General features: G+C 41.1%; 1 protein-coding gene across 1 annotated transcript in view; it reads right to left on the bottom strand.

The window, feature by feature from the left end:
* The window catches only part of PIP5K1B (phosphatidylinositol-4-phosphate 5-kinase type 1 beta), a 181,006-nt gene that overhangs the window by 23,861 nt on the left and 142,058 nt on the right, over positions 1–15,087 (bottom strand). The window contains exons 9-13 of the mRNA XM_083186062.1: positions 14,529–14,612; positions 13,549–13,597; positions 6,872–6,956; positions 5,888–6,043; positions 3,877–4,021 (exon numbers count right to left, since the gene is read on the bottom strand). Of these exons, the coding sequence (XP_083042188.1) occupies positions 3,877–4,021; positions 5,888–6,043; positions 6,872–6,956; positions 13,549–13,597; positions 14,529–14,612 (519 nt within the window). The remainder of the gene's footprint in view (positions 1–3,876; positions 4,022–5,887; positions 6,044–6,871; positions 6,957–13,548; positions 13,598–14,528; positions 14,613–15,087) is intronic.

The raw sequence follows: 15,087 nt of genomic DNA, 5'->3' as shown, positions 1-15,087 counted from the left end.
TAAACTATGTTCTATTGAGTGCTGATTCTGTAAAAGGTATAGAGCTTTAATTTACCCATTTCTTTTGTAGTAGTTGGACATGGAACCCTGTTGACTTTTTGCTTTTGTAGACACAAATGGGTAGCGATTTTTAATAAGGGCTCTAACCAAACTTTAGAATTAGCACAGCTACCCTTCACACGCCATTTTGACTTAAAATCAACCATGGCATCCTAAAGGCACAAGACACCTACAATGACCCTCCCATAAGGTAGAACATCATAGGCGCAAATCTCTTTAAATGACTTCCTCGCATAAAAGACCTAGCACTCCTATATAGAAATTTGTGGACACTGCCAAACAAACATATTTATAATCTCTCATATGCTGTAGTTTCTAACCCCTAAGGACTTTTTAATAAAATTCAATTACCACCAGAGCCGGCCCTGACCAATCTGATACCCTAGGCAAGATTTGTATTGGTGGCTCCGCGCTGATAATCCCACCGCCCAGCAGAGACTAGATAGAAAGACCACCTCAGAAGCACGGCACAATTTAAAGGGTGATGTTTGCTCTCATCACCCTTTATTTGAGCTGATGACAACACTGCCATGGGAACCTTGCTTGCACCTACAGCCAGACCGTAGAGGTTATCACAGAGGTTATCGAACTAATACCAATGGCACAGAGGTTATTGGACAGGAACCAATGGCACAGAAGTTATCAGACTAGACCCGATGGCACAAAGGGTTATCTAACTAGAACCAATGTCACAGAGGTTATCGGTCTGGAACCGATGGCACAGAGGTTATCTGAATGCAACTATGGCACAGAGGTTATTGGGCTGGAAAAGATGGCACAAACTACGAAATCTTCCACAAGACTAGGCGATAAAGTCAGGATACAGAAATGATGACTGTATAAACTGAGAAGAACAGGTACAAATGCAGAGCTATGCCACATATGGCACTGACAGCTCTTGGCTTGTTAGTCTGGGGGTGTTATACCTATGATGGTGTCTGGATTGGCTGACTCTGTCAGCTGACTGTTCCGGCCAACTGGGATTGGTGGATGATCCTATATATAATAATGTCCAACATTACATACTGCAGATTCAGAGGAAACTAGACCAATGAGACACCAACTTTGAACAGAGCATCCTGGTTCTTATAACTTTGCGCTATCGCCCCATTACCATGGCGCTCAGATAAGGTAGTCACTGTCGCTTCACGTGTCATGCACCCACGGATTGCAATCGTGTCAGCTACTGGATAGGTAAAAAACAGAGTCTGACTCTTGGGTGACTCTTGACACACTTGACCCATCTATTTGCACTATTCACATGTACATTTCACATGCCTACACATTACGGTTATTTTTTCTATAGTGGATACTTTCCCCCATTTACAGTCTTGCTGCTTTCTGTTTTTGTTAAGTGTCTTTGTTTAAAAAAAAAAAAAAAAGAATACTAGAAAGATATTATTAAATAAAAACATTCTGGATATGATCAGGACTGTATCATGTAGAACTAATTAATCATTAGTAAACACCAGGGACATAGTCAGGAAAACAATGAATATGTCACACATTAACAAGCAGTATTTTCCCAATAAGAGTCCTCCTAAATCTCCTTGAAAGCTGCAGACATCTCTGAGTGTCTCAAGCAACTGTATATATTGTTTTGTGGGTATATAAACATGTCTCAGAAGTTGTGCACTGAAAGACAAATATGACATTGATTCTTATTCTCCATCCTAAATGATCGTTTCATAGTTGCTTTGGCAGATTTCCATTCTATGGTAACCATGCCAACTACCAGGATTTTTGCAAACAGGAGAACATTTTGTTTCAGAAGTCTTTCTTTCCTGAAGGATTAGGGCTGCAAAGTTAATTTAATTTGGATAATAAGCAGTATCCCTATGAGAGCTGTTGTCAGGTACTGTCCAGCTCAGGATCATCTGTAGACAATCTTTTTTTGGAAGCATGCCACTGTTTATGCCTAAAGGTGCCCACACACTAGAACGATTTTTGGGCCGATTGGCCGATTTTCGATAAATCGGCCGATATATCGGCCGATATTTACCGATAATCGGTCGAAAATCGGCCGATGCTCGCTCCTGTGGATCTTTTGCTAAATCTTCTGATCTTACGTGCTGCACAAAAGATCAGAAGATTTAGCAAAAGATCCATAGGAACGCACACGGGATCTTAAGAAAAATCTTTGGTAAAGATGTGCACTTGCCTGAAATCTTTTGTCCAGATCGGACAAAAGATTTGAAGGCTAATTTATGCGCACATCTTATGATCGCAGATCTTTCTAGTGTGTGGGCACCTTTACTGTACAGTAATCTTTTGTGCAAGTAGTCTTCAACACTGCTGAAAATTGCATTTAATGCATTCTAAACCTCTATGCATTTACTATTTTCAAAGCGGTTTTATATAGCCAGCAGTGATCAGCACCTTTCCAGTGAAACATAGAAGCTATAAGGAAAATGTCTGCTTATTAACCTGAAAAATGCTGTGCTAAAAGATTTCGGTTGAAACACCAATAACATTTCATAGGTAAAATGGTTTTATATCACAAAAGTGATTATGTTATCGGAAGCATGTGTGAGGAAATGCAGAGACAACTGTAAAAGGTAAGATGGAGATTTTTACATTGTATTTTACAATGTAAAATACATATTACATTGTGTCAGCTAATAATTTATGCTGTTCCAACATTGTGATGGACATGAAAACTCCCACGCCTGTGCAATGCAGCAAGACAAAAACATAAGAATTTGCTCTGGATACACAATGCGCGTCAGCATGGTAATAGCATTTTTCCGTAACTTACTGTGAAGAAGATGTAGGACTATAAACTTGACATTTGATAACAGGTACACAGTATTGGGTTTTAAAATATAGGTACAGAATTGGTAATTCTACCACTGGCCAAAATAAAAATAAGGTGATCCAGGAGAATGCAGAGGGTGAAACAAATCAGCAAATTCAAGATGGAGTCATCATAGTCTAGGCAGGGCCACAATGCTGCAGTACACAGCATCGTGCAGTGGGAACAGGGGCACGATGATGCATTATCCTTTTCCTGCCCATACTACTATGGCAGGGGTTCTCAAAGTCGGTCTTCAGGACCCCACACAGTGCATAGTTTGCAGGTCTTTTTACAGAATCAAGTTAAAATCAGGGGTTCCCAATATTTTTCGAATCACGGCACCCTAGAGTATCAGAATCTTTCCACAGCACCCATAGGCCCCAAAAATATATATAAAATAAGTAGATTGTGTTTACATGTGCTTCTTAGGTTCAGTTATGTTTTAAATGGCAGGATTTGCTTCTGATTGTACACATTTGTTATGATTGGCAGCCACCAACACTGGTTTTGTCCATAAATAATTGATCATAAATAATTTGAATTGGACCACCAACCCGTGACACCCCAGGGAGCCATGGCACACAGTTTGGGAACCACTGAGTAAAATAATTAGCTCCACCTGTGGATCTTTTCAAATGTGTCCATCAGAAATGAGTGCACCTGTCACGTGACCTGGAAAACGAGAACTGTATGGGGTCCTGAGGACCGAGTTTGAGAACCATTGCACTAGGCAATTGGTTAGGATGCAGGGTGTCCACACAATTTAAGAGCTTCTTGGAGTATAGTGTTATTCAAGTGTCATAGATTATATGATTTAATGAAAGTCAATTGCCAAGACTAATATATTACCAAGAGGTGAATCTTAGAATTTCGTATAAAATCAGTATCAAATAATGTGGTTCCATGCGGGAAGATTGCATACTTGTACCAAATTATAAAATTGTTACAGCCTTTATACTCAACCTCCATTTTATAATTCCAGGCGTTTGAGAACAGGATATTAAAGCATGGTTAGTTACCTGTTGGAATAGCGAATAGTATCTTCGTGGTGATACTGATCATCGACATACAATGAGGAAGAGGATATTGTTGTTGCTAAGGAAGCAGCTTCAAACAAGGATGGCGTGCTTGGTACAAGGTCAGGCCGATGTCTTGAATTTAGCGCTGCACACATTAAGAAAGGTATGTGAGCATAGATATATCTGTGGCATCAGTATTAGCACTGTAATAGTTTGAAACCAGAAGCTGCTATCTGCAGTACTGAATATATCCACTTTGATTGAAAAAAATAAGTCTGTTGCTTTTACATCCAGAAGGAAAACAGTCCTGTCACATGATCACAGAGCAGATAGCAACATTGTGATCTAAATCAATAGACTGCAGCATATTGGTTCACTAGAATCTAGACATCATCAAAGTATACAGTATTTATGATAGGCCTGGTGACGTCTGTCTTTATTGTATGTAGGCCAAAGGAAAACTTGATTGGCTACAACCTGCTGCATTCCAATTAACAAAGTTACTGCACGATCTGGGTCACAGTTAGTAAAGCTAAAAAAAGATATACTGTAGGTTCAACAAGTACAACCTCTAAATTAAAATAAAAACCCCAGTGCAAAACTGTGATATCAATTATTTCCTGCAATAATATCTTTCAGAATCACATCACCGGTGTTGGAATGCTATAACCACAAGTTCAGAATGGTCACAGAGCTAAGCTTTTTCTGGTTGTAACTTTTATACATTTTTTAAAGATAAGTGCTATATTTGCTTTCTAATTATCTCGTGGTACTGATATATAGTTATTGTAAACAGTTTTCTATTAATTACTGAATATAGGGCCTGATTCGGAGATGGGTGAAGTTAGCACATGTGCTGTGTATGCAGCGGTTGTGCTAAAATATGCAAAAGTTGCAGGAGGAGTTAAAAGATGCCCTCTGCTGGCTCCTCCGATTGCAACACTAGATCTTCTGTATGATCTCAGAAATCTGAGTAATCTCCAGATATGACCTGCCCCCCCCCCCCCTTTTATTTGCTACCCTTTTTTTTGCCCCTCTATTGTTATTGCATCAATTAAAATAAAGATTATGGGGCCAATTTATAAAGGATCACATTTATAATGCGATCTGGGTGGAATATTACCGCCCAGGATTGCATTGCAAAATGTGATCCCACCAATGGGCACAGGGACAGGGTTTCGAAAGGAGCCCGTCCCTGTGATGTGCTGGGAGTCTGTACATGCGTGGTTAGCACTGACCCCCGCCAACCCCACTGCCCCGGCAGCAGTGCGATCCGTAGCCCATAGGCTAGAATGGGCTACTGCCAGCTCAGAATGGTGGTAGTGCAGGGATGCGAAGCACTGCTGCCCGATGTCGATACATTGGGCAGCTTTGCATGCCCCATAGAAACCTATGGGAGATGTGGCCGGCAGTGGTGCAGGAGGGATCACAGCAGGAACTGGAGATTCTTGCTGTGGTCCTTCCTGATACATTAGGGTGATAATTAATATTTGTGGCTAACCCCTGAAAACTGGTGTTTTCTGGGATTTAGCTGCAAATATTGAATGATCAATAGGCCCCTTAATGTTGAAAAAAAAAGAAATCACAAGCTTATACAGAGTTTTACCACAAAGAGAATAAAATATAAATACATCCAGCTTCCCAGCACTTCTTAGAACAATCAAATTTATTAAAAACTTTGTTTCATTTTGCAGTCAAATACAAGCTGATCATAGAGTGGAGAAGTGGACCAGTGAAGGCGTTGCCCCTTGCACCCAATCAGCATTGAGGTACAATTTGTGAAGTACATTCTAGAAAAAAAAGCAGTTTGGATGCTATGGGCAACTTCTCCACTGTACTTTTTCACTTGACACAACAACTCCATAGTTTCAGTCAGAAGCATCAAGGAGCTGCAGTCAAAATTATGGAAACACTGCCAGTTAATAAGGAGAGTATTGGAAAGGTGAGAATTTACCTTTACAGATTGGTATTTAGACAGAATTCTTTGCAATATCTGCCAAAGTTTCCTTACCCTCTTCATCCAGGCTGGAGAAACTCTTCCCATCTGCCAGCTTTTTGCTTTTCTCCTCAGACCATTCCTGATTGTTGGCAGCCAGTACATCCTGCGATGAAGACTTTAAAGCTGGAATAGAATTACACCGCCGCTTGGAGGGTGAAGACCTTAAAGCTGAAAAATAATGAAAAATAGCTCTTTGTTGTCATGTTCTTCATTAACTGTGTAACAGCAATGTACCTGTCAGTCTCCGACAGACACTATTTATAAAAGAGCATTAATTCTGATAGTATACAGGAACTCAGAATTTCCATAGGTACTACAAGGATAGCCGAGGGGGCTGGGGTTGCGGCATCTGTAGTGGGGCCACATTCTCTTTAGAAAGATGTCTCTGAAGTGGTATAAGGCAATAATATATGACTTAGTTCAGGGAATGTGAACTCTGTAAACTGTGACTCAGTAGAATGGCATATGGCTGCACCGGTATATGGTCGTTAGGTCCCCACACCGAAGGTCGGCATGCATTGTGTAAACCACTGAAGATCGACATGGTTCAGTTCGACACCTGAAATAGGTCAACATGCTTAAAGTCAACATTTATGGAAGGTCGACACAAGCATTAGGTTGAAAGTCGAAGGGTCTACATGGTTTTTTCCTTTTTTTTTTTGAGCCATTCCGTCACATTCGCACCATGGCATGAGATAAATGGGATTGTGTTATGCACACATGTAGAATGACAGCAGATTTTCTAGTCTCCATAGCACGGGCTGTTTCCCTGTACATATGTGTCTATGTGTCCGCAACACTGGAAACACATTTCTATTCTTAACTGACCGTGCGTCAAGTGTTCCTCCGATACATCATGAAGCCTACTTTGCCATCTTCTCACTTAGAGATTCACATGTTACACATGGACTATGAAAAAAACATGGGTTTTCTAATAATTGCTCACTGTCTCCTGTGGTTATCTACATCCACAGCAAAAGTCATATGGCTGCTTACCTTGGACTTTCTTGAAGACCCTGGCGTTCATGAACTTCAAAAATCTATCTGCATAAAAACCTGGCCTGTGGACTGACACGGTGTCCTAGAATGAAAACAACAGGCATTCATGTTATAAAACAGTAAATCCCGTTAATGCAAATTCCTCTGATAAGCCCATGAGAACAGTTTCCCCCAATGAAATTCTTGTGAAAGTAAATCCTGTTATACAAGATTTTCCTCTGAGCTTCCCTGAGGGATTCTTATAGAATAAATCCAGCAGAATGATTTCCAGCAAAATCAAATCTGCCCAGCAAAAACAGCAAGGGACGCTATACTGGGCTGCCCAGCACTGACCTGCTGTGACCCATCAACAACAATATTAAATGACTGGGATGTTTCTTAATATAAAATGTGAAACGAAATACTGAGGGCAACAGGGTGCAATATTTATATTACGTGTTTTAGGATTGTCACTTTAAAAAAAAAAAGAGTTGTGTGGCATGTGTGTTGAAACAGCTCCTGTTGTTAGCTGCACTGTCGTATACAGTAAGATGTGTGAGGAGAGGAGAGAATATAGGTATAGCCAGGGCTGGCGCTACCCGCGCAGCAGAGGATCCAGGGCAGGTAGGTGTCGGGCACACTAGGCGCTCTCCCAGCCCTGCATCCTCTGCTGTCCTCTGTGGCTAATGCTGCACCTGTCATAAGCATGAGCATGAGAGGCAGCGGGGCTGGCAGCACAGAGGGAGCTCCCTCCCAGCTCCTAACCCCCTGTCAGTGTCAGCAGCTGAGACCAAAAAAGGGTGGGGCTACACGGACGAGGAGGTGGGGCTTCATGGGACAAAAGGGGCAGAGCTACATGGGGAGCAAGACTCTGATGAAAACAGGAAGCTGCCAGCCTGGACTAGGTGAGTACTGCTACTACTACTGTGTCAGCAACTGGTGTGGCGATAAAGAATGTAAAGGCAGCACTGCTACTGTCGGCAAATGGTGTAGGCATATGTATAGGCAGCGCCACTACTGTCGGCAACTGGCGTGGGCATATTTACCGGCAGTGAAACTACTGTCCCAGTGCTACTACTTTCGGTAACTGGTGTGGGCATATGTATAGGCAGCGTAACTACAGTCGGTAACTGGCATGAGCATATGAACAGGCAGCGCTACTAGTGTCGCAGCTAGCATGAGTGTATGTACAGGCAGCACTACTAGTGTCGGCAACTGGTGTGGGCATATGTATAGGCAGCGTTACTAGTGTCGGCAACTGGTGTGGGCATATGTATAGGCAACACTACTACTGTAGGCAAATGGCGTGGGCATATGTATAGGCAGCACTACTAGTGCCAGCAACTGGTGTGGGCATATGTATAGGTAGCGCTACTACTGTCAGTAACTGGTGTGGGCATATGTATAGGTAGCGCTACCACTGTTGGCAACTGGTGTGGGCATATGTATAGGTAGCGCTACTAGTGTCGGCAACTGGTGTGGGCATATGTATAGGTTAATGTGAGTATTATGTTTGAGCAGCGCTACTACTGTCGGCATCTAGTGTGGGTGTTATATATAAGCAGCGCTACTACTATCAGCAACTAGTGTGGGCGTTTTATATATATATATATATATATATATATATATATATATATATATATATACTGTTGTTTACTGTGGATATAATGTATAAACAGCTCTATTACTGTCACCAACTTGTATGGGCTTATGTATAAACAGGCAACTGGTGAAAAACTGGTATGGGCATCACTGTGTGTGGTATAATGTGTAATGGGCATTAGAGTGTGTGTGGCATAATGTGTAATGGGCATTACAGTGTTATTGGTACTTTTATATGGCCACGTCCCTTCCCCATGAAGCCACGCTCCTATATTTTTGCTGGTTAGCCAGTCACCAATTCCGTTTCTGGCACAGGGCACCAACATGTCTAGTTACGGCACTGGTGCTGTGTAATGTGAATATGATGGGAGAACTATTGTGTGGCCATGTCCCTTACTTGTGAGATCACTTTGTAAAGTATTTATAGTTTGCAGGAGGGCGCCGAACACCCTAGCACCGGCCCTGGGTATAGCTCTTACAGCTGGCTATTCAGATGTATCTGTGTATAATGATTCCCGGATGCAATGTTAATGCAGTGTAGCAACTTATAAGACACTGTGGGGGAAAGTTACTCGAATGGGCATTCTATTTTACATGGGATGTTGCTATGGTCAACCAATCAGAATCTATTTTTATTTATTTAGCACAATCTAGAAGATACTAGATAGTATCTGATTGGTTGCCCACAGCAACATCCCATGAGAAATAGAACTCCCATCTCAGTAAATTCCCCCTGTGTATTCATATGTCGCACCTCACATGTATGTGCAGCAATATTGGTCACACTGAGGATTTCTTCACAAAAGCAGGTGAAATGGCTCCAGCACTGCCTTGCTACGGATGGCCACACTGTACACCCATGGTGTTACTCAGAAGGTTGATTATTAACTAATGTGCACCTGATTGCATCTTTCTACAGAAGAGGCAGATCTCAAACACTGCCACTGGGTATATTAAGGCCCCCATACAGCTGAATAACATTTTACTCAGGTGTACAATCTCAAGGTGTTGGAAGACGGATTGCATGCAGATTGTGTGCACATTGTGTGAACACAATCATGCAATGCGTGGTCCCACTGGGCGATTAGTTGTGGTTGGGACCAGATTGCACGTGCTTTTAAGCACATGCAAATGGTCGTTCGACGGGTCCACCGCCACCCTGGTGTATTGGCGGTTATTCAGTCCTGATCGTTGGTCAGCTAATTTGCAGAGCCCTGCGATCTGGTATACACCACCCAGCCAGAGTGGAATCCTGCCTTGTGAAAGCCCGTGAATTGATGCACTTGCAGATCGCTTGCAATTAGAAGCGATTACAAGCAAATCCAGATTTTTGATCAGCATTATCTTGTGTTGCAGTGGATAGGCTTCCGGAGACAATACCTCTAGGTTGGGGGAGCAGATTTCTTTATTCTTATTTGCTTCACTATCCCCTCTGCTAGTTTAAAAAAGTTACTGATAAAGCATCCAAACTTCTCACGTATTATTAGTATACGTATACTCTTAGTATTCTCGTTCCCCTTGAAGATGGGTGCAGGCCACCACTTTTTATATGAGCCCGTCTTGCCAGATTTATATAAGCCCCTGTTTTGCCAGATAGCAGTCGTTTGATTATTGTGCGGCCTGCAAATTCGCAAGCCATGCGATCAGGTCTGAATAACCACATTGTGTTTATTAAAACACATATGGGGGCCAAATGTAATAGGGTGTGAGAATCGGAGGTTTTGGGAGCGTTTTCCCATTTTTTAAAAGCGGCAAATCAATTACATGGCAAAATCAAACTGCTTTTGCAGTGTAAATGATCGCCGCTTTAAAAAAAAAAGTGAAAACTCTCCCAAAATCTCTCACTTTCTGATTGTCACACCCTATTACATTTGGCCCATGGTATTACAACACGGCAATTATGATGTTTATAACGACACTTGCTTTCTAAATATATAGAATTATACACACATTATTGAAATAGTAATTCTGCTTGTAATTAATACATTTTGCGGAACTTATGTATTATCTGGGCTCCCATGTTAAATGCACCCCATTTTTTCATACCCCTACTACCCAACTACGCATGGAGTTGATTTTATATAGTGTGGCGAGCGCAGCGAGCCACCGTGCCCAAAGCGTGGCGAGTGCAGCGAGCCCCACGAGGGGACGCGGTCTCATAAGAAAAACGGGAGCCCAGATATTACATAAGTACCCATTTTTTATACAATGAAATGTTTATAACTGACGGATTCCAGCTGAGAAATAATACAGCCTGTAAGCACATCACATGGTTCCCTCCCTTAAGAAACATTATTGATAACAGTAATGTAAACACCTGTCCTGCCAAAAGTACTGCTGGCAGGTTCTTCTCACTCTAGAAAAACATATTTAAAGAAGGTCAATACATATGGGAAAGATAAGAAAGCTGTAGCCATTCACCCTTTAAAAAAATACAGACAAAATAACATTTCCCATTGTATAGTATGGGAATGAGAAAGCAGAAAGAGTGTATACCCCAGCACGAGTAGTATGATGTAAGATGAAAGAACATGTGATGGATGTCTTATGACATCAGTAGGGCTGGATCATATGCACGCCCTCTTTTGTAAACAAAAATGTAAAGACTTAAGGTGTGGACTGACTTCTATGGTAACACATGGGGATATACAAATCACAGAAACAACTAATGTTGGTATGGCAACTGTTTAGCAATGAAATGCTGCCTTTGTCTTTATGTGATATCTGTATAAATGAGGAAATGGCAATTATATCTACTTTGGGTAGTCTAGATTGCAAATTAGATTAAATGTTAATGCCAGCTATTTCAGTTTGCCTCATCTGTAGGGTACCTTACACCCCTCTAAAGTTAATGGGCATACACATGGGTGGATTTTAGCTCATTTTCTAAGCGAACTGACTCGATCACTTAGAAATTAAGCACAGATTCCTTCGTGCGTACGCCACCGAGCGACGGCGATGTGCAGTTCTGCGTGTCGCCATCACCTGACTTCCTATTGACTACATGTAGTCAAGATCTAGTGAAATCACCAGTGTTTTAATCAGAGAATACTGGTTAGCACAGATCACCCATACATACATCGTTACATGAGTACAGGTGAACTAGCAAGACCTGTTTGCTGAGAGATCTGACTGGACTAGATAGCTCAGTGGACCAGGCTCATACACCTCACCCCGTGTGTATGAGCCTTTAGTTAAGGACAAGGGGGTGTATTCATGAAGCAGTGAAATAGGTGGGGAAGCGAACCAGAGCAGTTGTCCATGGCAGTCAGCTTTGATGTAACATTTATGAAGTTCTATAGAAGTATCATTCTATAAAATTATACATAGCAGCTAATTGTTTGCCATGGGCAACTTCTCCACTGGTTCACTTCTTCACTCTTATCACTGCTTATAGACCTGTAATACATGTTACTTTTCAAACACAATTCAGTTCTGCTCTGTACCCCCTGTTCGTTGGCTATAGTAATGGGTGTCTATCTGAACAATTCAATTGTTGGTCCAATCAGACGGATTTAGTTGCTTTGTGCGTCATTAACCCCTTCACGACATTGCCTTTTAAGGTAATTTTTTTTTTTTTTTTCCTCCTTGTGTTCAAATAAGCGTAACTTTTTTAATTTTCCGGCTATATAGACACATGAGGGCTTTTTTTTTGCGGGACAAGTTGTACTTTCTAATGGTACCATTTACTATACCGTATAATATTCTGGGGAATCAGGAAATAATTCAATGTGGGGTAAAAAAAAAAAAAAACGCAATTCCACAATTTTGCGCTGGTTACGGTTTTTTTGGAGTTCATAGTTCGTTTAAAATGATGGGTTATCTTTATTCTATGGGTCGTTACGATTCCGGTGATACCAAACTTATATAGTTTTCGTTACATTTTACCACTAAAAAAAAAAATAGAAAATGTTACGGTTTTTCGAATTTGCGTCGCGTCGCCATGTTCTGCGGCTTATAACTTTTTTATTTTTCCACCTACGGACCTGGGTGAGGGCTCATTTTTTGCTGGCTGAAGTGTACTTTTTAATTAATACCATTATGGGATATGGGCGACTTTCTGATCTCTTTTAGCTATTTTTTTTTGGGTAGGCGATGCGACCAAAAAGCGTAGTTTTGGCGTTGGGGATTATTTTCCGTTTACGCCTTTAACCGTGCGGGATAACTAATGTTATATTTTAATAGATCGGACTTTTAGGAACGCGGCGATACCAAATATGTTTATTTTTTTTATTATTTATTTATTTTTATTTGGGAAATGGGGAAAGGGGGGTGATTTGAACTTTTAATATTTTATTATTTTTTTTTTATTTTTAAACTTTATTTTTTTTTTTTTTTTACTTTTACTACAAGGCCCCCTAGTGTACTTGACCACTAGGGGGCGCGATCGCCTGTACTAGGTTCAGCCATAGAGCTCTATGGCTGAACGTAGTGATTTTTTTCACTTCCTATTACATCCTGCCTGAGGCAGGATGTAATAGGTATGAATACACGGACAGCACAGGGGTCTACATTAGACCCCTGGCTACCATGGCAACCGATCGGCACCCTCCGATCGCGCTGCGGGGGGCCCCGATCGGCGCCGGAGGGGGGCGCCCCCCCTCCGATCAGCTATTTAAGCACTGCGGGCGCTTTGCCCGCGGTGCTTAAAGGGTTAAACGGCCGCGATCGGCGAACTCGCCGCTCGTGGCCGTGAGAGCAGGGACATGGCTGTAATATACAGCCATTACCTGCTCTCTATCAAGCCAGCTCACTCCGTGAGCTGGCTTGATTCACCCCCAACCGACATATGACGTATATATACGTCATATGTCGTGAAGGGGTTAAAAAATGTTAATGGAAACCTGACCGAAGCAACAAATAAATAGGTCCTATTAGCATAGATTACATACAGAATTACATACAGAAAATTAGGATTCTAAAATATTAATTAATGCTGTAATATATGGATATATAATAAAACTGGGGTAACTGATACAGGCACAATCCCCCCAAGTAACCATATAGTTATTTTACATTTTTATTTACGGAGTAAACTTATTAATTAAGTAATTTAACCTGAAAGTAATATATAAAAAATATTGTAAGCCTACCCCATCATACACTAATGCTTTCCACGAGTGTTCCAACTTCTTCATCAGCCTAAAGACAAAGCAATACATGTAAGTGAATGCCCTGCTTATAATACTGGTTTTACTATCAGAATTTATCATTATATACACTTTTGAAGGGTAATTTACAGACATGCAAAAATGATAAAGTGCAGGCTAAATGCTGCTTTGTAATGTCACGTAGAGCTACATGGGATGCAGTCCATTTACCAACAGTCAAAATAACGACAATCAAAATACTGACTACCATTGGCAGACAGTCAAAATACCGAGACTTGTTCAAGATCAAAGTGGGCATAGAGTTAGATTATAATAGTGCGCCAATCGCAGCTAGGCACCATGCCTCAAGCATGGCAACCACTACAAGGGGACGCGGTACACTTATATGGTGTCCATGTTGACCTATGTCGACACAGACACCCCAAAAAGAAATGTCATCTTGTTGACATGTCGATATTTTAAATGTTGGGTTCTTGACCTGGAGTTCATTGCGAATGAACCAGAATTGGCCCAATACAACATGGTGGCACAATCTAAACACCATAAACCAGTGGCTCCCAAACTTTTTTGAATCACGGCACCCTAGAGTATCAGAATTTTTTTCACGGCACCCCTAGGCCAAAACTTAAGAAAAAAATATTACATGAAATAAGTTGCACTTATATGTCATCCTTAGGTACAGTTATGTGGTGAGGAACATGATTCACTTCTGTTTATCGACATATTATAATTGGAAGTCACAAGCACTGATTTTCCTTATTATATTGACCATATATAATTTGAATTTGTCTTGGACCACAAACCCAGGGCACCCCTGCAAGTGCTCCGCGGCACCCCTGGGAGCCACGGCACACAGTTTGGGAACCACTGCCATTAGCATTGTTCTGCAAAGACATTCCCAGTATATGTAGAGAAAGGGATGTGTGAGCACTGAGACGGTAATATACATGTACTTTTTTTACCTGTATGACTGCAGAATGTCGATAATACCCATAAAAAGCAGCAGCCGTTCTCCTCTATGGTTTTTTGCCGGAATGCCGCCCATCCTGTCATAAAAGTATATTCACAATTATAGAACCTGTTCTTTTGTTGTGACAAATAACATTTTAATGTTCTGATCTTTAATCTTAGTTAGAAAAAAAAAAAAAAACTCAAAACATTAGGTGACTACAAAAGCATTGAACTCCCTGAGTGATCCGCCTGTGCTTCCACATCTGACTATGCTTGCTGCCATTAAGAGAACTTATTTTTTTACAGAATATATCATTTTTTTGTTTATTGCAGAAACAATATCATAGCTGGCAATAAAGTATTCAGAAGATCATTGTAAAACAAAGCCACAGTGCTATGGTTTTTAAACTCAATAAAAAAAAAAAAGTTGAGTTACCGTTTAAAAATGTGACTGAACCCTTTGAGTGCCAACGTTGCAGTCAAAATATCCTCTAAAAATAGCAGCATCGCTCACAGCGACTGTTCTTTTTTGGGTAGAATACTTAAGTAAACTTTAATTAAGTGACTTGG

This window comes from Crinia signifera, chromosome 1 (assembly GCF_055691185.1).
Source record: "Crinia signifera chromosome 1, ASM5569118v1, whole genome shotgun sequence".
In the NCBI taxonomy this organism is placed as follows: domain Eukaryota; kingdom Metazoa; phylum Chordata; class Amphibia; order Anura; family Myobatrachidae; genus Crinia; species Crinia signifera.
Note: the sequence above shows the minus strand (reverse complement) of the source record. Positions and strands in the feature narration are given on the sequence as shown.